General features: G+C 42.9%; 1 protein-coding gene across 1 annotated transcript; it reads left to right on the top strand.

Annotated features, from left to right (window-relative positions):
- The first annotated feature begins 109 nt into the window (after positions 1 to 109).
- On the top strand, positions 110 to 27,878 carry MYD88 (MYD88 innate immune signal transduction adaptor). Its single transcript, XM_089673145.1, has 6 exons — positions 110 to 188; positions 6,735 to 7,173; positions 11,350 to 11,469; positions 15,250 to 15,430; positions 20,787 to 20,878; positions 21,068 to 27,878. Exons 2-6 carry the CDS (start codon positions 6,858 to 6,860, stop codon positions 21,217 to 21,219), a joined length of 861 nt encoding a protein of 286 aa, XP_089529271.1. The 5' UTR covers positions 110 to 188; positions 6,735 to 6,857; the 3' UTR covers positions 21,220 to 27,878.
- The last annotated feature ends 91 nt before the right edge of the window (positions 27,879 to 27,969 follow it).

The following is a 27,969-nucleotide window of genomic DNA, read 5'->3' as shown; positions in this document are numbered from 1 at the left end:
TCTCGCCAATACAATTGTATATGAAGTCCAATAAACGATTGTCCGCCTAGACCGGGTTTCCCCTCCTGTAAGGTGGAAATTGTGCCCACCCCTCCGCTGATAATGGACGAGTCCCAGCCAGCCCCACTTCCCTCTATAGTGAGCACACAGCTGGGGAGGAGGTAGAGAAGAAGAGCCCATCTGGAGGGGTAAGTACTGTGTATGTATGATGGGAGGTAGGTGACCAGCTTGGGTTAGGGTCACTATATAATGACTGCTGGGGTGTACAGAGGACAAGCATAGCTTATAGATGGGGGGAGGGGGATATACAATAGTTTCTGTTTTCCTGGCTTGTTTTCCAGTTTCATTTATGTGAGATCTGTATCATTGTCAGCTATTAACAAAATATATATATTATAATATATCCTTCTTAGTAGGTATTTTAGGTCTGGTGTGTAAAACTGGTTTATGTGACAAAGGTGTTTCTAGTTTGGTATACTTTATGAAAACTTCTGGAAATATTGAATTGTTTGTAAACATAAAGGAAACATATCTGGGAAAAGAAGATGTTAGAGCAGGGGTCTCCAAACTGCAGCCCGAGGGGCACTATTCCTACCACTGAGCCCAACAATGGGGCAGTACTTCCATTGAAGCCAGTGATGGGGCGCTATTCCTCCCACTGATACCAACAACGGGGCGCTACTCCTCCCACTGACACCAACGACGGGGCGCTACTCCTCCCACTGACACCAACGACGGGGCGCTACTCCTCCCACTGACACCAACGACGGGGCGCTACTCCTCCCACTGACACCAACGACGGGGCGCTACTCCTCCCACTGACACCAACGACGGGGCGCTACTCCTCCCACTGACACCAACGACGGGGCGCTACTCCTCCCACTGACACCAACGACGGGGCGCTACTCCTCCCACTGACACCAACGACGGGGCGCTACTCCTCCCACTGACACCAACGACGGGGCGCTACTCCTCCCACTGACACCAACGACGGGGCGCTACTCCTCCCACTGACACCAACGACGGGGCGCTACTCCTCCCACTGACACCAACGACGGGGCGCTACTCCTCCCACTGACACCAACGACGGGGCGCTACTCCTCCCACTGACACCAACGACGGGGCGCTACTCCTCCCACTGACACCAACGACGGGGCGCTACTCCTCCCACTGACACCAACGACGGGGCGCTACTCCTCCCACTGACACCAACGACAGGGCGCTAGTCTTCCCACTCATACCAATGATTGGGCACTACTCCTCTTACTGACCATCAATCCTGCGGCCATGTTTATTCTCACTGATGCTGGGGTCAGGACATTTTCTATCTTCACTGGCCCTAATCTGGCCCTCCTAAAGTCTGAAGGACAGTATATTGGCCTGTTGTTTGGAGACCTCTGTGTTCATGTTTTATAATTCTTTTTATATTTTGTTTATAATTTCCATTGTGAATGTAGCTCACCGCACATTACAATCTGCAATCTCCTTTATTATTTATTACAGGTATTTATATTCACATCAGTCCCTAACCCTCAAAGTACAATCTAAGGTCCCTAACTCACATTCATACATACACCTACTAGGGACAATTTACACAGGAGCCAGTTTACCTAACAGCATGTTTTTGGAGTGTGGGAGAAAACCAGAGTACCCGGAGGAAACCCACACGGGGCACAGGGAGAACATGCAAAATCCAGGCAGGTGGTGCCGTGGTTGGGATTTGAACCAACGACCCTAGTACTGCCAGGCAAAACTGCTAACCATTTAGCCACTGTGCTTTAGATCTGCCAACAGCTATGTAGTGAGGCTGTCTACCTGACTGGATGGCTTTGATAGATCCTCATATTACATAATCCTGCTATGTTGATTGTACAAAGATTGTATGGTCACATTGTAATGTGTTTAGTGATTGTGTGCAGATTTTTTTAAATGTCTAGGAGAGTTCATGTATACATAACACCTAAGGGAGGGTTATCAATCCTACCATTTTTTTGTTTTTATGTCATCTGTGTTCCATTGATAACATTTCCCTTCACTTCCTGTTCCATAGCCTCAACAGTGCAAGAAATCCCTGGTAGTCCCTAGAACTAATATACCCAGGTTTTCCACTCTATTCTTGTTTTGGTGAAAACCCAAAATTTGGGGTCTTCTTTCACTTTCCATCTTGGTGATAACGGTGACCAGGACAAATAGCGAGGGTGAATCTCCCAAACAGGGACATAGACAGCCGTACAAACCTGACAGGGGTTCTAAGCCAAAAAAAGTTTTGTGTTTTAGTGATACTTCAAGGTTTGATGATTGTACATAAACATCAGGCCCTGCTGTCAAAGAGCTTACAATATAAGTTATGGCTGTCTCAAATTCATACATACACAGACTAGGGCTAATTTTGACAGGAGCCAATTAACCTACCAGCATGCCTTCGGAGCATGGAAGGAAACCCATGTGAGTACAAGAAGAACATGCAAACGCTATGCAGATAGTGTTCTGCCAGGATTCAAACTAGGGACCCCAGTGCTGCAGAAGTGCTAATCACTATAACTATATATATATATATATACACACACGCACAGATACCTTTTTTTTTGATTTAAGAAAAAAATAAATATTTTTTTTTCCGTAAATCAAAAAGGTATGTGCATTAATATTTGTATTGGTATAGGTGAGTTTGATCTATGGCTATGCATTGTCTATTCAAGGGTTAGGTCAGTGGTCGGCAAGCCGCGGCTCGCGAGCCACATGCGGCTCTTTACACGCTTTAATGCGGCTCTTGTGTGCCGGGCGCCCGCTCCCCTCCCTCCTCTCGGGCGGCAGGGACTCTGCAGCGTGATCCAAAAAAAAAACAGCCAGGGCAGCGCGCTCAAATGTAATGATTGGCCAGTCTCGCTGCCACTCACATCCTGATAGCCAGTGATTGGCTGTCAGGATGTGTGTAGGCGGGGCAGCGTGACAAACGTGAGAGGAGCTAGGCTCCTCTCCCAGTCCGCCCTGAAGACCGGATCGGCGCGGGAACACGGCGAGAGGAACGCGCTGAGCAAAGGTAAGTGAATTGACACAGGGGGGACTTGGCTGACTACTTGCTACTTACTTACTACTACTATATGGGGGATGAATTACTATATGGGGGATGAATTACTATGGGGGAGGAATTACTATAGGGGGGATGAATTACTATATGGGGGGATGAATTACTATATGGGGGGATGAATTACTATATGGGGGGATGAATTACTATGGGGGATGAATTACTATAAAAACTTATTGAAACTAAAAACAGTGTACCATCCTATGTATTTTCAGTTTTAAAAATGTGGCTCTCAAAATAAATTTCAATCGTGGCTTTGGCGAGATTTGGCTCAGTTGAAAAAAAAAGGTTGCCCACCACTGGGTTAGGTGAAGGATGAAAGGGCTTGCACTAGGTGCTGGAGCATAACTAAAAGTGATACAGATTTTATTACTGCAAAGCAGAGATGCAAGTAGACATTACAAGTGAGCACATGGAAGTGAGCAATGCAAGCGAGCAGGCTGGGCATCAGATAGAAGAGAGCAATAGAAGCTAGCAAGCTGGGCAGCAAGTAGAGGAGAGCAATGCAGTATAGCAGGCTGGGTGGCAAAGGTAAAATAGATCAATAAAAGTGATCTGACAGTAGACACCAAAGAGCAAGTTGAATTCTGAAGAATATCAACATAGCGGAGACCTAGGGGAACTGGTGGGAATGGTGCTAATGAACAGAGGCATAATAACAACAAAGACAGCAATGAGCAATACTGGCATATGCTCCTTGTAGCAGAATTACCAGGACGTGATCAACAATAACCTATTGTCAATATAGATATAGGAACACCACAGGTCATCAGCCTGGCAATCTGGTGAGCACAATCTACAGTACAGAGACAAAGGAACAATCTTCTTCTGAACTGGGCAGTTAGCAGCCACCTGAGCAGTACAGATAAACAGAAGAGCAAACATAGAGGCATACAAGTGGAAGTGCATGAATGAGCAATACAAATAGACAGAATAGAGCAGGGCTTGACAAATTTGCTTTGAATCTAGCAGCCAGCTAAAACAGTTAGGCCGCCTGGTGCACAGAACTGCGTGTCCGGGGTGTCGGGCAATAGGAATTGCTCATGCCTGGTGCCAAAACAAAAAGACTGAAAATTTTGAAAAAAATAAATTTTAGTTTCTGTTATAAAGTTTGCAAATAAGTAATTTTTCTCCTTCACTGATGTGTGCTGATGAAGTGGCACTGAAGGGCAGCAAATTAGATAAGGTACTATAATCATCTAGGGCTCCCAAGAACTTCTATAGTGAAGTGTCAGGGTGAGTAATAAAGAGGAGCAGGGGATCTGTGAACCCTGCCACTTTGTGATTGGTGGAAGATGTGGTCATTCCCTGCATGTGTAGGCTGCATCTGTTCTGGTACCTAAAATTAAAGCTGTGTTTCGCTGTTTGGAGGGGTGGGTAAACGGAACTGATACTATAGTCAGATGCCCCACACTCCTCGTCCACTCACCAGCAGTAAGGAAAGGGTGCAAGATGAAGCTCGCAACGGCAACCCCAGCACCCAGATGTCAAACTGGGAAGGAGCTGTCAGAGGTGGGTGGGCAGTGAGAGCAAGCAAGGGAAGCCCTCAGTCAAGGCGCACCGAGCTCATCACAGCCCAGCCCATCAGGGGATGGTGCCGGTTACCACAAACGAGTGTTGTATCCCGCTCATTCAGGCCTCAATTACCAGCCATCACGACCTCTTGGTCCATGCACCCACGGTGGGGGGGTCACATAGGAAAACCATATCCAGACTGCTGCTGCAGTGTATCCCAAGAGCCAGGACGCAATTTCCAATCACCATGGTGACCTGGCACCTAGGATTTGTCAAGCCCTGGAATAGACAGCAGGTAAACATGGAAAATGTACAGGTGAACAAGCTGGAACAGACAGCTCACTAACCAATGGTTTACTGTCCATGTTGTTCTCTTGGCCTGTTATACAACTGATCTTTGATGGAGAAGAAATGGTCAGGTTCATGCTGATACTGTATCAAGTCTATAAATGTAAATTAGATTTGATGCTGAGGATGTGAGGGCCATGGGCATGTTACTTGGACACGTGTGTACATTTAGGTGATGTGTACATTAAAGAGGAAACAGAACTAAAGTCGCTTGTATTCAGACATTCTGTTATATATTCCTATTATTCAGATTTTTTTTTTTTTTTTTTGACACCCAGACGTGTTGAGGGAAAAGCGGGATCTTCACATGGGTTGAACTTTGCTGATGAATGCGCTGATCCCCTGGTGTACATCCAGCCTAAGTCTAGCAGTAATCTTGAACACAGATTTTGTACTTGTGCACTTCCTAGTTGCACTCTTACTTCCTGGTAAAAACGTGTTCACTTGTCTGTGTCTGATGGTTTCTCACATTGGATTTGATCTAGTTCATAGATGACAGTTGCCAGAGTTTGCCACAGAAGTCTTCAAACTGCAGAAGCAGCTTGGGTTTGTCATAAGATTTGGTTTTCGGCTGTGTGAGATTCTGAGAGCTTTTTAGGAGTGCTGCTTGAATTTTTTTGTATGGCTTTTCTCTTGTTACAGTACTAGAAGCGATCAAGCAATTATAGCAGACACACCTTCCTGTCTTACTACCTAATGGACAGAAGTGAGAGTCTGCAGTTACGTTTAATAAATTATTGTGTAAATCAGGGCTGCAGAATTTCTTTTGAAAAGTGAAGTTGCACTTTAAATTTAAACTGGACTCCAGGTATTAACCCACTGCACACCTTTTGCCACCCACCCTCCGTCCCACCTAATCGTTGAGTTAATACAAATAAAAGCTAAGCTAAAAGCCCCTTTTACACTCAATGCCAAGTATTTTATCATCTTCACCACAGAGGAGGGTCTTTCTTTGGATGTCTCTGCCTAGGTGATGTGGACACTTCCTGTTGGCTGTACAGCGACAGGGTCTTTTTAGGTTCAGAATGTGGACTTTGAACACGCATCTGGTCACCGTCTGATATTTTTATCCATCTTCAGAGATAAGCAACTGGCTTATTATTATACAGGATTTATATAGTGCCAACCGTTTGCTCAGCGCTTTACAAAATAAAGAGAGACAATACAGATCAATACAAGAGGACCCTGCTCCTTGGAGCTTACAATCTAAGAGCATAGGATTTTAGAATTCATCCAATAATGCTTTAAAGAATGTTACCCCAATGTTTCCTATTCCTGATATGTCTGTTGTACCACGTATTTGTGTTAAGTATTCTATTCACTTTGAATTGTTTCCTTTGTGTGAAATAGTTGGTGAACCTGCTAGTCCCCCTAATTTCTTATTTATACTTGCCACACTAGACATACAAGCACATCCATCCCAGTGTGGTCAATTTTCTGGCTGTGCTGGAAGGACAGCCTGCCTGTTCTCCAGTGATCAGTCTTGTGCTGACATGCCCCCTGCACAGCCATTCACTGGGGAGATCAGTGTACTGCTTTTTCTCCACCCCTACCTCTGCAAGTTCCTATGCAGCTGAATGTTATCACTTGTTAAAAAAAAGTATATTTACAATCTTTATATTTCTTTTCATACACGCACAAATGTTTTGCCTTTTCATTCATATTTTAAACTGTGGGTAAGGGCTCATATATACTTTAATATTCCTCTTGTATTGGTGGATTGCATTGTACAGTATACTGAACTAAATAGGATTTAAAATATTCTTGTCTTTCCCACATTTTATAGGTATTAGCCCAATTAAGAAAGTAATGCACAGATGATGATTTGGTGAACACGTTTCAAGCTTCTCAGGGGCCGAAGATCCCAAGCCTTTTCAAAAGGATTTCCAGTCGTGCAGCGGGTATAAATATGGCTAGTACATCAAGTCCAGTCCATCTGGACTATTACTCATTTCCACTTATTGCTCTAAACTACACTACTAGGCAGAAGTTGTCTTTATATTTGAACCCTGAGGCAGTGACCGCTTTCAACTGGACCCACCTTGCAGAAGAAATGGATTATAACTATCTAGAGATAAGGAATTTTGAGAGATTTCCTGATCCAACCTCCTCGCTTCTGGATGACTGGCAAAAAAAACATTCAAAAGCAACTGTTGGGGAGCTGCTGAACCTGCTGCAGAAGATTGAAAGGAATGATGTTCTCACAGATCTCACTCCTTTAATAGGTAAGAAGTAGGCTTCATGCCATGTTCAACCATTTTGCAGCTAGAAACACATTAAAGGAGAAGTAGCGGCAATTCTGTCTGCGATTCCTAATCGCCTAATGGTGAATAGGGCCTTAATCTTTGTTGGTTGACAACATACAGCTTTTTTGTGGACTGAGTGTTAGCCCATCCCAGTGCCTTTTTCATAAACTACTCAACCACTCCTGCTGTCAGATCTCCACAACATAAAGGCTTACTCATTCTGTAGTTCAGTGGTCGGCAAGCCGCGGCTCGCGAGCCACATGCGGCTCTTTCCACACATTAATGCGGCTCTTCTGTGTGCCGGGCGCCCGCTCCCCTCCCTCCTCTCGGGCGGCTGCCCCAAAAGTCAGGACTCTGCAGCTAGCCCAGCAATAGGCAAACTACGGCCCGCATACGGCCCGGCGGACCTTTTAATCCGGCCCGCGGAGCGTGGCAAACATTGGCTGTCAGGATGTAGGCGGGGCAGCGTGACGAACTCCTCTCCTCTCACAGTCCGCCCTGAAGACCGGAACGGCGCGGGAACACGGCGAGAGGAACGCGCGGAGCAAAGGTAAGTGAATTGACACAATATGGGGAATGAATTACTATAGGGGAGATGAATTACTATATGGGGGATGAATTACTATATGGGGGATGAATTACTATGGGGGATGAATTACTATATGGGGGATGAATTAATATATGGGGGATGTATTTTCAGTTTTAAAAATGTGGCTCTCAAAATAAATTTCAATCGTGGTTTTGGCGAGATTTGGCTCAGTTGAAAAAAAAGGTTGCCCACCACTGCTGTATGTAGCGCTAGATAACAGATGACAAGCACGGGGACTGTTACAATATGAAGTAACCATGCAGTAGTTCATATAATGATTCATATATAACGGTCAGAAGCAAAACAGAGATGATCCAATGCTGCTCCAGATCACATTCGGTGAGATAAGAGAAAATAGTGAGGTTGTGCGCTTACCACAAGTACACACAATATGAGCATTGTATGCAATTCAACAGCAACCGGGCATCATGGTCTGGTCAATAGCCTGGGCACCCTCTGGTCATATCCGAACATCTGGGTCACAGGTACACCGCTATCCAGGCCCCCTCTGGCTTTCAAATCCAAAACGCCACCTTGCATAAGCTCATTAAGAAACGAGCCGGGAGGCAAGAAAGCGCTAATAGTGAAGTACGTTTATTAAGAACACAAGATGTAAGCAAAACAACCAGAACTTACATCGACAAAATATACATCCAGGCCCAAATATATAGGCTCCCTGGTGGTTAGTGGTTCATTCAACATGCACTGCATACAAATCCAGGTCCAATAGATAAGACCCTGGTGGCTAGTGGTACCATGAGTATAAAGCCATACAGTATAATGGATGATGTTTACACCATTATAAGTTGCTGCTCTGGTCTCCGCTTCTATGGAGGATGAGAACAGCCGTCCAGACCCGCCCTAAGCCTGCCTAAGTGTGGGCGTACTTCACTATTAGCGCTTTCTTGCCTCCCGGCTCGTTTCTTAATGAGCTTATGCAAGGTGGCGTTTTGGATTTGAAAGCCAGAGGGGGCCTGGATAGCGGTGTACCTGTGACCCAGATGTTCGGATATGACCAGAGGGTGCCCAGGCTATTGACCAGACCATGATGCCCGGTTGCTGTAGAATTGCATACAATGCTCATATTGTGTGTACTTGTGGTAAGCGCACAACCTCACTATTTTCTCTTATCTCACCGAATGTGATCTGGAGCAGCATTGGATCATCTCTGTTTTGCTTCTGACCGTTATATATGAATCATTATATGAACTACTGCATGGTTACTTCATATTGTAACAGTCCCCGTGCTTGTCTAGCGCTACATACCCCATTCATAGTTTTCATTCCAAGGTTTTGAGGTTTACCCTGTATGTTAGCTGCTCACCTGATCTGTTTGCGCTCACTTACCCACCCTTTATATTTGCACCACTGCTGTAGTTCATGAAAGAACTTCAAAATATTAGAGGAAGTGGGCAGAGAACACAGGACAGTTCTGAATTTTACTTTTTTTTTTTTCTTTTTTTTTTGCACTTATACCAAAAGGCTCTCAATTGTATATTAAACAAACCAAAATCAAGCAAATAGAGAGGAGTACATTGAAAGGGTTTATGCATGCTTTAAAGTAGCTGTCACCAGAGTCACATGTGCACAATACCAATCCTGTAAGGGAAGAGGGAATTGACTAGATAAACTATTGGTGCACCAAATACTTGGTACACAGAAATCTGTTTTTGTAGTGAAGTGCCAATAATAGTTTCATTTGAAATGAAAGATGAAACTATTGTGGCAAGTATGAATTTTTGCAGAAAATGTCTCACAATTTATGCCAAATAATGGCATAGAAAATGAGTTTGTCAGTATTTGATGTGTTCTTATGTGGCAAGAGGATGACTCCAGAAGACAGATACACGTTCTATTATGTGCCAAATAAATTATATTAATTGCACCATGATAGTTTATTTGACGTGCGTGTGATCGTTTTACATTCTTCAACAACCGACAATCTTGGTTTATCTGGCCCAAAATGTCACAGCTGCAAGAACTCGACCAAAAGGGTGGGTTAAATATACTGCTTCTTTATCAGCTTGTATGTTCTGTGTGGTGTTCAGGTGCCGTTCAAAAAAGTATGAATGTGAATTACTGCATTGTATATGTGAGAAGCCAGGCTTAAAGTTGGAGGGTCAATATACACTATATTGCCAAAAGTATTGGGACACTCCTCCCAAATGATTGGATTCAGGTGTTCCAATCGCCTCCATGGCCACAGGTGTATAAAATCAAGCACCTAAGCATGCAGACTGCTTCTACAAACATTTGTGAAAGAATGGGTCGCTCTCAGGAGCTCAGTGAATTTAAGTGTGGTATCGTGATAGATTGCCACCTGTGCAATAAGTCCATCCATGAAATTTCTTTTCTACTATAGTCCACGGTCAACTGTTAGTGGTATTATAACAAAGGGGAAACAACTGGGAACAACACCAACTCAGCCACGTAAAATGAGAGATGGGTCAGCACATGCTGAAGTGCACAGTGTGCAGAAGTCGCCAACTGTCTACAGAGTCAACCGCTAAAGACTTCCAAACTTCATGTGGCCTTCAGATTAGCACAACAACAGTGCTTAGAGAGCTTCATGGAATGGATTTCTATAGCCGAACAGCTGCATCCAAGCCTTACATCACCAAGTGCAATGCAAAGCATTGGATGCTGTGGTGTAAAGCACACCGCAACTGGACTCTAGAGCAGTTTAGGCATGTTCTCTGGAGTGACAAATCACACTTCTGTCTGGTAATCCGATGGACGTGTCTGGGTTTGGCAGGAGAACAGTTCTTGCCTGACTGCATTGTGCCAAGTGTAAAGTTTGGTGGAGGGGGGATTGGGGTGTGGGATTGTTTAAGGGGTTGGGCTTGGCCCCTTCGTTCCAGTGAAGGGAAATCTTACGGCATCCGCATAGCAAGACCTTTTGGACACTTTCATACTTCCAATTTTGTGGGAACAGTTTGGGGAATGGTCCCTTCCTGTTCCAACATGACTGCACACCAGTGCACAAAGCAAGGTCCATAAAGACATGCATGTGTTTGTGCAGGCCAGTCAAGTTCCTCCACCTCAGTGTCCTGACCTCAACCCGATAGAACACCTTTGGGATGAATTAGAGCGGAGACTGTGAGCCAGACCTTCTTGTCTGACATCAATGCTTGACCTGACAAATGCACTTCTGGAAGAATGTTCAAACATTCCCAAAAACACACTCCTAACCCTTGTGTACAGCCTTCCCAGAGGAGTTAAGCTGTTATAGTTGCAAAGGGTGGGCCAACTCAGTATTGAACCCTACGAACTAAGACTGGGTTGCCATTAAAGTTTGTGTGTGTGTGTGTGTAGGCAGGTGTCTTAATACCTTTTGGCATTATAGTGTAATTGTCAAGCAACTAGCATTTTCCGGATGTCTGCTGTGGCATGGTATATTTCCTCTTAACAGGTAAAGTCCTATGCATTGATGGAGCTCTGCTAATGATGCAAAACAATATAGGCAAAAGACTCACTAAGCCAGAGTATTCCTATTTTTTTTTCAGGAAATCTTCTTTTTTTCTTTATGTCCACTTTGTAATTGAGTCTTATAATTTATATTCTAGATGGAGATTGTCAGAAGTATTTAAGAAAGACAGATGAGTCAAGTAAGTCACCACCAGTGCAAGTTGAAACCGTGGACAGCAGTGGGGGACAGTATATCACCACACGTGATGACCCTTCAGGTATACAGCTGTGGCTGGGTACTTTGCCACATGAAAACAATTTGTTTTAATTGCTGTATTACAATAGTAATACCTTCCACCACTGCTTACAAAGCTTGTTGTTAAAAAGGTTTATGCTTTCAGTAAGATCTCATGAGCCAAACGCAATGGAGAAAAATTATTTTGAGATGGCACTCCTCTTTTGTGAGCAACTTTCCAAAAACTAGGGCACTGTTGGGAGCAGAGGCACGATTTTAGGCCTCTTTCGTAAAGGTGGCAAGGGATCGATAAAAACAGGCGATCTGTTGGTACATATGCAGCTGCAAATTTATGCTAACTTGTCTAGTTTGACAGGTGGCACCACCTGTCAGACCTGTCAGATTTGCCCCTTGGAGTCAATGGTACCGTTGTGCAACCACCAGCCAAACACATGGCTCACATTTGTGGCATGGTATTTCAATACAAAATCCTCAATGGGATTAAAAAAAAAAGGACAATAAAAACAGAAAAGCAGCACCTGGAAGCTGCTGCTTTTTACAGATCGCTTTTCAGAAGACAGTTGAGACTGCCGCCCATGTGAAAGAGCCACTACTCTTGCATACACTGTGGATAGTAAGTGGTTTACCAGGGTTATAGCTGAAGCTACGTTCCGGGTAGGGGGCACGTGCTGCTGTCAATCACCGGGTCCCGGCCGGTGGTTAATTACCGGCGCCCGGTGATTGCCGAGGTTCTCCAATGGGGAGGAAAACTGTTTGTAAACAAAACCATTCTCCTCCCTGTCAGCTCCTGCACACTGCTTTGCATGGCTGTGATGTTGAACTAGTCTGAGTTACCCATCACACTCTGCATGCCCAACAATAAAATCCCTCAGTGCCTGCCAGTGTGGTGGGTGCAGTGCCAAAGCAGGGGACAGGGCTGAGTCTGTGATTTTATTAAGCTTGATGTTTCTGAGCTGCACTGAAGATGGAATATCCGGTATGGACATTTGCGTAGCCTAAGTGCCAGCTTGCAACAAATTCATGTACCTGTTCTTGACCGGTACATCAATATGTCTGAAGCACCAAAATTTGTGGTGCAAGTGTGCAATATAATTCCATTAAGTGTCAATGGCACCCTTTATGAATTCCAGGGAATTCCAAGGTGACAAGGACACTGCAGTTCTGGCAAAATCAATCTGTTCTGGCTGAAAACCTTCTTAGACTAAAAAGTGAAAATTAATGTAACCACTACATCTGAGAACTGAAAAGCTGAAATATAAATTACACTTGTGTTCTTGGGTTTAAACACACTTTTGGTAAACAGAATCCACACAAGAGATCATGTTTTAATTCTTTAATTGCATCTTTGCTTTAAAATCCATTATCTTTGTAACAGACCAGTATTTTATTTGTTTTGTTTATGAAGCATTTTTATGTGTAATCTTTTTTATTAAGTATTGGAAAATAGTACAGGTTTGCATTACAGATTCAAAACATATTCGAACAACTGTATTAACACTTGTACGACCCAAATATTATGAGCAAAATACAATATAAGCTAAAAATGTTTTAGTGATAAACAATTATCACAAGACCTAGAGTGCAAGTATTCTGTCAGAACTTTCCAGTCTACACAAGCCACTAGACTATATTAAGATATCAACAGATTTATATAAAATAGGTGGGACATCAAACCTCTTAGTTCAGTTCAGCTGAGGATATAATATTTAGGTGAACGTGTAATACGGTTAAACCAACCATCAATAAAATGTGTAAAAATAAATAGAGGCAGGGGGACCATGGGAGGAGCCCTGGAAATGTTGGGGGCCTTCAGACCTTTGCAGAGACAAAGGAGTAAAAGTCAGATGAGTATCTAAAATGAGACCATACCATCCACATAAGTTTGAACGAGTCAGAGTTCTCTTCATCCCATGCGATCATCCGTTCCATGTGCTCAATCTTGTCCGCTTCACAAGCCCATTCCCCCAGTGGTGGCACCTCCAGTCTGGCGCCATCGTCCGGCTATCACAGAATGAGTCGCCGTGATAAGGTGCCTAAGTCCTTTTTTTTTTTATTTGTCTATAGGAGCCTGGCAACATAGACAATACAGTAATCTAAGGTTTATTGGGATTTTGTCCCCAACCAATTTGTCAATTGACAATTGCAAATTTTTGGTCATGTGCCCCAAATATGGGTCATGGTGCAAGGCTCCTATAGGCAGTGCCAGCTGACAGCAGAGACAGGTAGGTCAAATGTATGCAAAGTGGAAGGGCATCAATACCACCTAGATAAGAATCTATAACTGTACTCATGCACGTGAGAACATATAGACACTTTGTATTATACAGCCAGTATTTAATCCCAATCCATGTCATCCAAGGATACCTGTAGCTCTCGTTCCCATTTCCAGATAGGAATGGAGGTGGGTTTGGGTATCACTCTTTCAACAGGATTTTGTATATCTGCGAAAGTATATAGTTTGGTCTAGATTGAGATAATAAAGATTTAAACCGGTAAAAGGTTGTGTCGGAGGTCTAGAGAGTGCCGTGTGCTCAAATAATATTTCAACTGTGTATACTCCAACCATGCACATGATATGCTATGACAAGAGGGGAGTATCCAGGAAAGGGGAATGCCAGTCTGACCACAAAGGGTATGGCTTAAGAGAGGACAGTCTCGGCAATGCCAGTGAAGGAATTTAGAGCTAGTCTCAGTGGAAGAGAAGGAAGCCAATCCAAACAACGGGGTCAATGAACTCTGGACGAAAGTAAGCCCATACGTAGGCAAGTAGTCCATACTTGCAATGTTGCATGAACCATTAGGGGTAGCAGCTCTGTTGGAGGTCTCTGACCGGGTTTCGTCCATGGTAAAGAAGTGAGATCAGGGGAAAGGAGATTATTCTCCAACACTTGGTGGAATGACCGTGGTACCAGTCAACCACCTTAAAAGAAGCAGAATAAAAATAGAGCAGCAATTGTGGTAAAGGCACTCCACCCCTGCACTTGGGTAAGGAAAGGATAACAGGTCAAATTTGGGACTTTGTGTTGCCAAATAAAGGTGTGGACAGCGCTATTCAGGGAAAAGAAAAAACTGGGGGATGGAAGGACCAGGATGGCTTGAAAGGTATATAATAATTCTGACAGAATATCCATCTTAATGGTGCTCATATGACCAAACCAAGAAATGTGTGGTTTGTCATTGGATTTAAGCCAGACAGGTACGAAACATCTGGAGAAGGGGTGTATAGTTAAGTTTTGCCATAGTGGACAATAGCAAAGGAATTTTAATGGCAAAATATTTGATAGCAGTCTGTTGCAATTTATAGGCAAAGTTAATACGAAGGTGAGATACAGATTATTGGGATAAAGATATTCAAGGCCTCCGTCTTATCATAGTTACTCCTAGCACTGAACTCCTCAAATGTTCATATGTAATAGAGACCAGGGGGTTGGTAATATATAGCAGGAGGTCATCTGCATACAAGGAGTGTTTGTATTGATTGTGACCTACTGTAATGCCTTTTCTATTTCGGAGTGCTGACATATGGCAAGGGGTTCCATGGTGAGGATATATAACAGGGAAAGAGGACACCCTTGGCGAGTTCTGTTGTGGATCCAGATAGGGTCTGAAAGAAGGCTGTTGGAGCAGGTTCTCACAGAGGGGCACGTATACAATGCCAGGATTTTAGTCACTAGCTTAGGACCAACACCAGTCTGTTGAAGCGTTTGTTGATATGTAGCATTTTTATGCACTGATTTACCTTCTGCTGTCCTGTTTCCAAGCTGCAGAGAAAACTGTGCTAAAGTTTTGTGTTTACCTGCAGGTCATCTGCCCGAGCAGTTTGATGCATTCATCTGTTACTGTGCCCAGGATATAAGCTTCGTACAGGAAATGATCAGTCGACTGGAGCAGACAGAACATAATCTGAAGCTGTGTGTGTTTGATAGAGATGTCCTCCCTGGCACATGTCTGTGGTCTATAACAAGTGAACTTATTGAAAAAAGGTATGTGAAAACGGGATTCTATAAATCAATTGATCATAGATGATGGATAATGAGAGCTTTTTCCTTTTTATTATATTCATTGCTTTTTTACATGTTGTTTTCCATTTAAAGTATCTTTAGGCATAATTTTTTTTTTTTTTTTAGCTGTGGATTGAGCAGGGAAGGTTTAATCCCTCTGTCAAATTTTTATTGCAGTCTGTGTCCACAGAGAAGTTTCTCCTCATTTGTGCTGGTGACCATTTTGTCACTGAAGAAAAAAAAAAAAACTAAAGGAAAAGCCAACATTTTTAGAGCTGTCCCCATAACAAGAGGTAAGGAAAAATCTTCTAATGAGGACACCTTTTGGGGACAGCTGGAGGAGAATTCCCCTCACGTAGAGGAAATTTCCCAAAGGTCATGCATCTCTGGGACAGAAGTGAAGGAAAATTTTCCAGAATTGTACACAGCCAGCAAAAAATAAACCTTTCATGCTCTATCCTAAACTAAAACAAAAGTTTTGACTATGGATATACGTAATTAAACTAAGAAAATTTATATCACAAAATACTGTCTTTTTACATATTCATTACTTAAAAAAAATAAAAAATAAAAAAGTTAAAGTGCTTCTAAAGGCTTAAGGTTTTTACCTTCTGTGTGCAACTCCTGCCACAGCACCCCAATACTTTCCTGAGTCCGATCACGATCCATTTTCACGGAGCAGGGAAGCATGACATGTTTGTTATTTAAAAATAAATAGAAACCTTTAGTATCCCTTTAAAACCTCAGTGCAGGTTACAAGTATTTCTTTATCGTACGTCACGGGACACAGCGCAGGCTATTCATGACTATGTGGGTTAAATGCCACCTATAGGTGAATGGACATTGGCTGACCAATCCAGAGAGGAGGTCTTCCCCTATATAACCCCTCCTACACAGAAAGTACTTCAGTTTTTTTTCCACCAGTGTCTAAGGTGGATGGTCACTGAAAGTGTGCTCCTGGAGCATATCTAAGGTCTAGTATGGTTCCTTCAAGAATAATGGACATTAATCACATCTATTCGGAAATCTGTGAGCCAAAATGGATGGTACCCGAGCCTTGCTGGATAAGAAGAATCCTTGAGGTTTTGCCTGGAATGCAGCCCGACTGTGCTGGACCCCCCATAGATGGAACCCTGTGCAGTATATATCTGGCCAAGGAACTTTCCAGCAGGTGCTATACAGGTCCGAGGCAGTGACCCCACATTATGGGGACCGGGTCTTTGAAGGTCTGTATGACAATGCCACCGTGATTGGTGAAGGTTGGTGCCTGGCTGTAGTCAGGGACCTGCTTTGGGACTGGTAAGCCTCCTCCCCTTCTTCCTTCCTTTTTTTTTTTTTTTGCCTTTTTGCCTTTTTAGAACAAGCAAAAAGAAAAACACAGGTTTTGGATGGGAATTGCCCAATCTGCCACCAGGGGGAAGCGCACAGCTTTTTGCCCAGGAAAATTTATGCCTGCTTGTTGTTCTGGGTGGAACACTAGAGAGAACATTTTTTTTAGATAAAACCAAGGATGATCTTGCTTCAGCCTTAGCAGGTTTAGAGGATAAGATCGCAGGGATGATTGTCTGTCTGTTTCTTAGGGGACTAAGAAGCTGGAGAGATCCCCATCACTAGAACCACCAATGCTGGAGCAGGAATGAGTGGAACCTGAGGATGAGGAAGAACTGGAGGAAGGTCAGGGAGTAGTCTGTCTGAAGGGTCTCTGCCTCCCAATCTCAGAGGTTATTAGTCCCGGACCTCACTGATATGGTATGATCTGGATTCAGGCTTCCTCCGATAGAAACCTCCTGGGTTATTTATTCTTCTCCAGGCTCTTTGAAGCCTCCCCAGAGTACTCAGGCCTTTCCAGTTCATCCTCTTCTGAAGTAAATTATGCTGACTGGGTTCACCCAGACAGGGTTTTTGTTCCACCAAAGAATTTTTCTTTTTTGTACATCATGGAGGAGAAGTTTAAGAAGTGGGGTATGCCTGTAGTAGATGCGGCTGTTTCGTCCCTGAAGAAGTCTTTAACATGTCCTGTGGATAATGTCCAGGTCTTCAAGGATCCAGCGGATAAGAAACTGGAGTCTCTCCTTAAGGCCTCCTCCAGTTGATGCTCTTAAGGAATCAGTTTAGCAAATTTCTCCCTTGGCCCTCTTATCAGTACACATGTGCGGGGTTTTGTGGCTAACGAGTTGGTCGGCAGAACTGCCATGCAAATAATTATTGGCAGGTTTTCTCTTTCATGGAGAGCGACTGTTTGGGGAAGATTTGGAGAATGGACAAATATATTCAAAAGATTTCAGGGGGAAATAGTTCTCTTCTACCCTTTTTAAAAAGAAATCCAAGCGCCCTTCTTTTAAGGGGTCAGGGGCTTCAGTTGCTGGCCCCTCATCTACCAGGCAGTCGTTTTGCCTCACACAGGTCCCACCCTCCCAGGGTAGAACTCAGAATCAGGACCCCAGGTTGCTCTGGGTGCAAAAGTCATTCAAGGCAGGGGTTTTATTCAGACCTGTTCACAGGAGGCTTCCACGGTAGAGGGTTCTATCCACCAATGTCCTGGAGCTCCGGGCAATTGAGGCTCGCTCTGAGGTATTGGACATCTAGGCTTCATGGTTGACCAGTAAGTATTCAGTCTGACAATGCCACATCAATGGCATACATCAACCACCAGGGCAGTACCAGGAGTCTAGGGGCTCAGGAGGAGGTGAATTTCATTCTGACCTGGGCAGAGAGATATGTTCCAAGTTTGTAAGCGGTGTTCATTCCAGGGGTGGAAAACTGGCAGGGAGATTCTAAGTTGCTGGCAGTTGATTCCAGAGGAATGGGCTTTGTATCCAGAGGTGTTCAGGGAAATCTGCCAGTGATGGGGTTGCCTGGACATAGATCTGTTGGCATCTAGGTTCAACAACGTCGGTCTTTTTGTGCTCAAGGCAAGGGACCCTTGCGTGGCAGAGGTAGATGCCTTTAGTCGTTCCATGGAACCATTTTTCTCTGATTTATGCTTTTCCTCCGATTCAGCTGCTTTTATGTCTCTTGCACAGGTTACAGGAGGAGTCTATACTGGTGATGCCGATTGGCCCAGGAGGGCCTGGTACGCAGCCATAGTGAAGCTGGCAGTAGACAGACCGTGGTCCCTGCTGTGTCGGCCAGACCTGCTGTCTCAAGGACCTATATTGCACCTAGTTTTATGGCTGCTAAATTTTGACGGCATGGCTATTGAGACCCAGATCCTGAGGGATAAAGGAGTAACTAATTTTGTAATTCCCCATTATGCTGAGTGCTAGAACTGTAGTCTCTGGGAACATTTATTACAGAACTTGGAAGGCTTACATATCCGGTGTGAGGTCTGGAAATGGCACCCACAGAAAGTATGTGATTGGTAGGATTCTGTTTCTTCAATCAGGATTGGAAAATAAATTGGCTGTTGGTAGGATTTAGAGGCCAGGTTTCGGCATTAGCTGTTTTTTTGTTTTTTTTCCCCCAGAGGCCCATGGCAACTCTCTCCATTTGGTTTGCACTTTTTTTTTTTACAAGAAAGCATGCATATTGCTCCTCCTGTCGGGTTACTTTTGTGTCCTTGGGACCTGAACTTGGTTTTGCACAAACCACCATTTGAACCTATTAGGGAGATTCCACTGGTCTGTTGACTCATAAAGTTTTGTTTCTAGTGGAAATCACTTTTGGGAGAAGGGTGTCTGAGCTGGCAGCTCTTTCTTGCTGAGAACCATTTCTGGTTTTGCATTAAGGTAAGGTGGTGGTGTGACCTCAACCGACTCTTTTTTTTTTTTTTTACCACAGATGCTTTCTAGTTTTCATCTCAATCAGGACATATTTCTGCCTTCATTCTTTCCTAAGCCAGCAAGAGAAAGATCTCTGCATACCTTGGATGTGGTACGCACTGTAAGGGTCTTCCTGAAGGTGACAGCACAGTTCAGGAGGTTAGATGTTCTGTTCATGCTGCTGGAGGGGCCTAGGAAAGGGCAGGCGGCATCCAAGGTGACTTTTTCACATTGGATTTGCCAATTGATCATTCAAGTTTATGGTTTGAAAGGTAAGGTCCCACCCTTTCAAGTGAAGGTTCTATGAGATGGATGTCAGAGCTGTGGAAGATTCTGCCTTTGGCCGCAGTGTTTTATGGATGGCTGAGTAGATCTTGAGGGATTATGGTGGCTATCATGGTATCACCCTCCCCTCAAATTTCTTTATGACATCCTACATAGTCATGAATAGCCTGCTCTGTGTCTCGTGATATACGATAAAGAAAACCTGGATTTCTTTTCTACATACTTGTCTGTAAAATCCATTTCTTGGAGTACATCACGGGACACAGAGGTCTCACCCCTCTTTCTGGAATTTCATTGCTTGCTACAAAAACTAAAGTACTTCTTGTGTAGTTGGGATTATATAGGGGAGGCCCTCCTCTCTGATTAGTCGGCCAGTGTCCATTCACCTATAGGTGGCATATAACCCACATAGTCACGAATAGCCTGATCTGTGTCCTGTGATGTACGCCAAGAAATGGATTTACAGCTAAGTATGTAGAAAATAAATCCAGTTTTCTCCCAAGACATGTAAAGCTAACACTCAGTTTACTACTGTTCTTGCTAAATTGACAGACTGGTAACTGGACTGTAGTTAGGCTGAATCAGGGTCCAGTTTAGGATTTTGTTGTTTTTTTTTTTTGTTTTTTTTTTTTAGAAAAGGTTGATTGATTCCTTCTGTGTCTGGAAATAAACCTGACTGCAGTGACTCAGCTCAATGTACTGCTCTGTGGGGTTTGTAGGAGAAGGATCCAGTTAAGATATTGTCTTTTGTTTTTTTATTTTCATGGAGTTGGCCTTTTTAAGTTTCTTCTAGGAAGCCATTCATTTGAATTTTAGGACAGTTGGTGTAGTGTGGTTATGCTGTATGAAACAGATGAGTTGGTCTGTTGTTAGTACTTGTTACTTCTTGATGATTGTCTTCTATTATCCCTTAAGACACTGGATCAGTAAATGTTTTGGGTGCTCTGTGAAATATGCATCACTGGCTTTCGGATCTGCACCCTTTCTATTTTAGTTCCTTGATAGTGCTGTCATTCTGTTTATTATGGTGGAGTAGAGAAGCTGATTTGGTTTGTCATGGAACTAGAAAAGCAAATGTTCTGGACACAATATTGTTATTAGACACGCTATATAGGTCTCTGAAACCTAGGTTCCCTGGTATTTCCTACGGTAATAGTCCCTTTTTAATGAATGGTATGTGATGTGCTATAGTTTGGGTTGACAGACAATAAAAGTGTATAACTTTTAAATGTTTCATAAATATTCTGGGTTTTAAATATAACTCAACCGATGATTTATTGCTTCTGTTGCAGATGTAGAAAGATGGTGGTGGTTATATCTGATGATTATCTGGACAGCAATGAGTGTGATTTCCAGACAAAATTTGCTCTCAGCCTTGGACCAGGTATGTGTTGAAGAAATATGTCCAAAAAAAACCCACACACACTTGTTCTGTTTGTGGAGCTGTGGGATGTGATATACATTTTGGTGTTATTAATATTTCATTTAGTGACTTCAGTAAAATTGTTTCTGTTCTGGTAAAATTTCCAGCAAAACGAATTTATCTTGCGGTTTGTTGTTTTTCTGTGTGCAGGTGCTACAGAAAGAAGACTAATTCCAGTGAAATACAAACCCATGAAGAGACCATTTCCCAGCATCCTCCGGTTCATTACATTGTGTGATAACACAAATCCTCATATGCAAGGATGGTTTTGGGACAGGCTCACCAAGGCTCTAAAGAAATGAGTAATAAGGTCTCGGGCCTCTAATGGTTCTTAGGGCCTCAATAGGGTGATCTCAGGGATCCTTTCATTTCTAGCTTTCTCTTCTTCCACTTCTTATGAGGAGCTGCTTTATCAGGTCAAGTTCTCAAACACAGGTATATGTGTATATTATTAATTTTATTATACAGGATTTATATAGCGCTTTACAATATAAGGGAGACAGTACAATTACAATACATTTCAGTACAGAAGGAATAGGAGGGCCCTGCTCATGAAGCTTACAATCTAAAGGAAGGGGGAGGTGATACAAAAGGTGATAACTGCGGGGGACGATCTGGCGGAGGTGATTCAAGTACAGTTCTTAGGTGGAGGTGGGGTAGGCTTCCCTGAAGAAGTGAGTTTTCAAAGATTGCCTAAAGGCAGACAGGGTGGGGGCTGACCGGACATGCTGTGGTAGGGAGTTCCAGAGGATGGGAAAAGCTCTGGAGAAGTCCTGGAGGCGAGCGTGGGATGAGGTGATGAGGGAGCTAGAGAGGAGGATATCATGGGAGGAGCGGAGTGGGCGATTTGGGTGGTATCTGTGGATGAGGTTGGTGATGTAGCTAGGGGCAGTGTTGTGGATGGCTTTGTAAGCTGTGGTTAGTATTTTGAATTTTATACATTGGGTTAGTGGAAGCCAATGGAGGGATTGGCAGAGAGGAGCAGCAGTCGCTACTCGGTTGGCAAGGTGTATGAGTCTAGCAGCAGCATTCATAATAGACTGAAGGGGGGATAGCCTGTGTAACGGTAGACCAGTGAGGAGGGAGTTGCAGTAATCGAGGCGGGATATAACCAAGGCGTGGATAAGTTGTTTTGTGGTGTCATTGGTCAGGAAGGGGTGGATTTTGGAAATGTTCCGCAGGTTGAGGCAGCAGGATTTAGCCAGTGAGTGGATGTGGGGCCCAAAGGAGAGGTCATAGTCTAGGATTACACCTAGCACCCTGGCATGAGGGGAAGGACCAACGGTTGTGCTGTTGATCTTAATGGTAAAGTCATGAGTGGGGGATCGTGGAGGAGAAAATATTACAAGCTCAGTTTCTGAAAGATTGAGTTTAAGGTAGTAATGTCACATCCATGCTGATATGTCGCTTAGTAGATTTGTGATACGTGAGGGGGTGAGCTGGGGAGTGGAGAGATAGATCTGGGTGTCATCAGCATAGAGGTGGTATTGGAAGCCATGGGAGGTTATCCGTCAGCCCAGGGAGGAGGTATAGAGAGAGAAAAGGAGGGGCCCAAGGACAGAACCTTGGGGTACCCCAACAGAAAGAGGAAGCGGAGGAGGAGGAGTTGTATGTGACACTGAAAGTGCGCTGAGAAAGGTAAGAGGAGAGCAGAGTCACGGAGGCTGATGGAGTGGAGTTTAATGAGGAAGAGCGGGTGGTCGACTGTGTGAAAGGCAGCGGAAAGGTCAAGGAGTATGAGTATGGAGTAATGGCCGTTGGTTTTAGCAATTAGTAGGCCATTAGTGAGTTTTAGTAGGGCAGTTTCTGTGGAATGTTGTGCCAGACTGTCGGATCAAGAAGGTTGTTGTTGGTGAGGTAGAAGTTCATATGGTTGTGAACAAAGCGCTCGAGAAGCCTGGAGGCAAACTGGAGCAGGGAGATGGGTCTTAAGTTATTCAAACAGGTGGGGTCCAGCGAGGGTTTTTTGAGGATGGTGGTAACCAGTGCATGTTTGAGTGGGAAGGGAAAGGTGCCCATGGAGAGTGAGAGGTTGAAGATGTGGGTTAGTTTTTAATAGGAAAGCAGAGGGACTGACAGTAACACCAGGGATTTTAAACAAAGGAAGCAATACGAAGAGAACAGGAAACATTTTTGTTTTGTTTTTTAATATATATATATATATATGTGTACATGGTACAGCAGGCACATTACAGGAATATGAAATGTTGGGTTAACGTAATATTCTGTTTGCTAGGAAAGTTTTAGAATACTCTGCATACATTTTAGTATTACCCTTCTAACCTCATCCATTGCAAATTCCTTGTCAGATACACCAGGAACAGACTTTTAACCCAACTGTTTTGTTAATTCCATAAATGCTAATTGTAATTCTACAGGGTTTCCTTAATGTGTGGACACAAAGGCTAGATGCATATTTTCAACATTTTTATTTTTTTTTGAAGATGTTATTGATTAATATTCCAATGTGATTTCCACCATTTGTGATGCAAATTTCCATGTGCTTTGCAAGATTCACATGAACCTGATGCAGTAACTTCACATTTTGTCAATTTGTGCACATTTGTTCATGATACCTTTTAGCATACCCCTGAAAAAAGTCAAGGGGGTTAAGGTCGTGTGTGTATATTTTTATTGATATTTTGTATATTCTGCCTGCACCTCTATTGAATCCTATCCATACATCGCCTAAATGCCACCAAACTGACTCTACAGACTAGAAAAAAAAAACACATTTCCATTTGTTAAAGATAAAATATTGGCTTGGACTGGGTTCATTCATACATTCTGGTATGGATAGATTGAAGATGCATTGATGAACAAATAAAACATGTGGTGTAATCATGTACGGTGTTCTAGGACCCAATTTTGTACTGAAAGGCTGCATCTATCCAACCCCACTTTCTCCCACCCAGCAATTTGTTTTCTTCTCTTCCTTCTTCTCTCGTAGCCTCTTCGGTCATCTTTCTTTTCCATTGTCTGGGTACGGCCTTCTTCTAAAATACCCTGCATTACTGAATCATCGCTGAAAATCTCCCTGACTTACCGAGTCAGAGCCTGACCCAATGTAATAAAACCATCTTTACCTTTTATGATTTTATCACAGAATTAACCGTTGAAACATCATTATTGCCCTGGTTACAATCTTTAACTACCTTATCTTCTCTATATTGTATGTCAGAATACTTTCAGAATCACTTTATGGATTTTTCTGTTTTGTAGAATTGTTTTGATATTTGTATACTTATTCAGAGGTGACTGTCTTGGTTTTTTTTTTTCCTGTTTTTTGTTTAAATGAAAATACAAAGCATGTAAACTGAGCATAGTTGACGCTTGTACCTACCTTGACTTTTAGAGTGCTGTGGGAGCCCTGAAGCCCATGGCATGCTCCTGTGTAAACAGACACATTGGGGGGGATTTGCTAAAACAGGTGCACACAGAATTTGGTGCAGCTGTGCACATTAACGAATCAGCTTTTGGGTCTTAGTGTCGCCATTTACACCCCGGTCACACTAAACCCGACTTTGAAATCGTGACTTACAGTGAAGTTGCACGATTTCAAAGTTGGGTGACATGCCGATTTCAGGTGCGATTTGCAAGATATCTGACACAGATGTCTATGCAAATCGCACCAAAAGTAGTGCATGTACTACTTTAGAAATTGATGTCTCTGGCCAATTCGGAACTGCACCGGTATGACCGTTGTAATTGCAGACAATAAGATGCGACTTGGCATGAGATTTGCAAATCGCATGCCAATTTGCATCCAGTGTGACTGGGGACGTGGCACCTCCTGGCCCTTTAAGGGGTTTCTGACACTGGGGGTTCAGGATTTAGGGTTAGGTGACCATCTTTATTGGATGTCACGGCAGTTACAATCGGAAAGGTCCCGATCGCAAGGAGAGATTGGGACCTTTCTGTGGGACGCCGACACGTGCTGGGAGTGCATGCTCTTAGCACGTTTGTTTACAAATGGAACACAAATATGCGGCCACTCAGCACAAGGCCCAGCCGCCACATATTTGCGTACTGTCGGCGTGAAGAAGTTAAAGTGGTTGTAAACCCAGATAACAAAAAGTAAACTGAACATTTCAGCTAACTCAGCAAAGCAACACGACTCATTTGGGCACAATCTGGCAGGAAAACAAGCAACCTGTCATTGCTACAGGAAAAAACCTGATGCATGCACAAAAAAACATGCCCTCTCCTTTGACAGACAAGCAAAGGAGACTGATGCACTAGTATGAATGAAGGGAGCATGTCTCCTGTTGCCTATGCCTAGGTGGAGGTCTGTTTAGTTTCAAGTGGTTGTAAACCTAATATGTATCATTTCTCAAACAGATGCACCATTTTATAGTTAATTAAAAATCCAAAGTGCTGTATTTTTACCTCCTGTATTTTCATCTCTAAGCCTGTTTCAGCTCCCTGAAAATCTCAGGTCTGTGAGCTGCGAAGTCCTGACATCACTGGTCCCACCTCCCACCTGTACACACCACCTCCCTGCAGGGAGTGACGTGTGCGCACACTTCTAGCACCGTGTGCGCTGCTTAGCCGACACTACCGTGTGAGTGCACAACTGGGAGGTGTCAGAGATGTCATGACTCCGCCTCCCATAGACACGCCCACAGACTGGAGATTTTCAGAGAGCTTTGTCTGGCTTAAAGATGAAAATACAGAGCTTTAGATTGTTTTTGAACAAAATATGAAATGGTGTATATGTTTGAGAAATAATGCATATGAGGTTTAGAATCCCTCTGAACAAGCTGAAGTTAGAAGCTGATTGGTTACTATGCACAGCTACACCAGTTTCTGAGTGCTCCAGTTTTAGTAAATCTCCCCCTATGGTTTAAAAGTCAGAGGGTTGGTCAACCCCTGTTTGCTGAGTGCATTTTATTATTGATCATGTGGGGTGTCCACCCTTGCTGTGGTGGCGCATGGAAGGTGGAAAGGACTGCTGCAGAATGTAGGTGGATATACCTGCATGGTTCTTTTATTTTTCCATCTGTACACTATATTTACAGCAGGTTAGCTTTGAAGGATGCTATTTATAGTCAGCATTTATTGAATATTAAGATTTATTAGCACAAGTCACTGAATGATTTCCTTGTTTTACAACAAAGATTTTTATTATAACAAAAGAGTAAGTGAGTAGTCTTAAGAGTTTAGGGATTAGTAGTAATCATAGAAATGAGGGATTAAAATGTGCAACCTTTACATGCAGTCAAAAAAAGCCACCTGTCATAGTCGAAGGTATCAAATAATGGACATCTAGCATCTGTACGAAAAATAAAGCCCTGGTTAAGCCCCCAAAGGGAAGCTGCCTGTGAATGTAAAGTCATATTAATCCCAAAAGCAAACATTTATTATATTGCAGTTTAGCAATTCTTCGATCTGGTGGGGCTGCATTAGTTTTTCTTTTTTTAGGCTTTCTTTACTTGATTTTTACTTGGCGATCTGGCCAACAAGTCTGTTTTTCAAAACAAGCTCTCTTGTAGATGTAGCAGTTACAAGGATGAGACAAATCATTTACTACTGATGGGGGTTCTTACAATGATCAGCTTTTATCCATTTAGGTAAGGCCTTTATCCCAAAAGGGGAAAAAAAAGGTTGCACAACTGCTTTTAAAGTGTTAGCTGGAATTCAGCTTCAGTTTGTTAGTGTACCTGTATCTACTAGTACATCTACCCTCCCAACTAAAAATACTGCTCTCCCAGGGTGCCTCTGTGCTCCTTCATCCAGAGGGGGGCACTCTAATACAGGAGATATGTTACTGGCCAGGTCACAGTGAAAAAAGAGGGGAATGTTTTGCTGCAATATATTACATTTTTGGTTATGGCGCTTTCAGCTCTAACAAGACTTTTTTTGTTTTTTTAAATACTCAGGTCAGACTTGTTGGCTTTAAAGTAGAACTAAAGGCAAAACTTTTTTTTCCCCCCATTTTGGACAGTGTAAGAGATTTCCCTTCACATCCTGTCCTATAGCCAAAACAAGAGGTATGGGGAAATGCATTCAAAGTGAGAGAACTCATAGTTGTCGCTAGAACCCATAGTTGTCCCCATTGGAAGAGTTTTCTCTTTATTACTGTTCTGTGAAAAACCCAAAATCTGTGGGAGTTTTTTACTTTCACTTTTGACGATAATGGTAAACAGGACAAATGGAGAGGCTGAATCTCCCTAACAGGGACACAAACAGCCATAAACCAAAAACCTAACAGGGCCATCTCCAGGCCATCTAAAAGTTTTACCTTTAGTTATACTTTAAAACTGTAGGGTTTGTAGGCTCTATATCCTTTTATAATAGTTTTATTATTTTTCATTTCAATTGAAAAAAAATGAGAAAAGTGCAGCAAAGCATACAGTAAAATATCTTCCTGGCATGAGAGCTCATGCACACAACAAATAAAGTACAATACATGTCTATACAATATTTTTTGTAACAGTTGTATACATGTATGTACCTTTTTTATTATAGCCTTCTCCATAACAAGGGCATATAGTGTTTGGTACTAAAACCCTCATTCCCCTGCAAGTGGGCTTAGTTGTATGGCAGCCATTGTAACCTCACCTGCACAGAATGTAGGAAAATGAACAAATGCTATAAAGTACGATGTAGGGTTAGGTGTTTCAAGAAAGAGTAGAAAAAGAAGTAAAGGTTGGTTAAAGAGAGGGAAAATGAGGAACGTAATGGAAGCGCATATTTCAGTACAAAATGAAAATTGATCACTCATGGGAATCTGAGTAAAGAACCATTCTACAACTTACTCCTCGCTATTATTTTTGTATTGAGGAATTACTTCATGTGTTTTATCTGAGCTTGTGGGACTTTTTAATTTCACTAGGCAATAATATACTGTTGATTTTATGAGATATCAAAATTATTGTACTATATTATGGAAAGACTATCTTTTTTACTTTCTTATATCTAACTCAAGTGAATGGGTTAATAAAGATTTTTATACTAATTTGTGTGTTTTGTTTGAGGATATTAAAGGAGAACTGCATGCCAAATAAAATTCACCAGTAAACCTGAACCAAAGATGGGGGAGATGTTCT

The sequence above is a fragment of the Staurois parvus genome, unplaced genomic scaffold (assembly GCF_062004578.1).
Source record: "Staurois parvus isolate SC_StPar_1 unplaced genomic scaffold, SC_StPar_1.0 ptg000136l, whole genome shotgun sequence".
Classification (NCBI taxonomy): domain Eukaryota; kingdom Metazoa; phylum Chordata; class Amphibia; order Anura; family Ranidae; genus Staurois; species Staurois parvus.
This window is presented reverse-complemented; position numbering and strand designations above follow the sequence as displayed.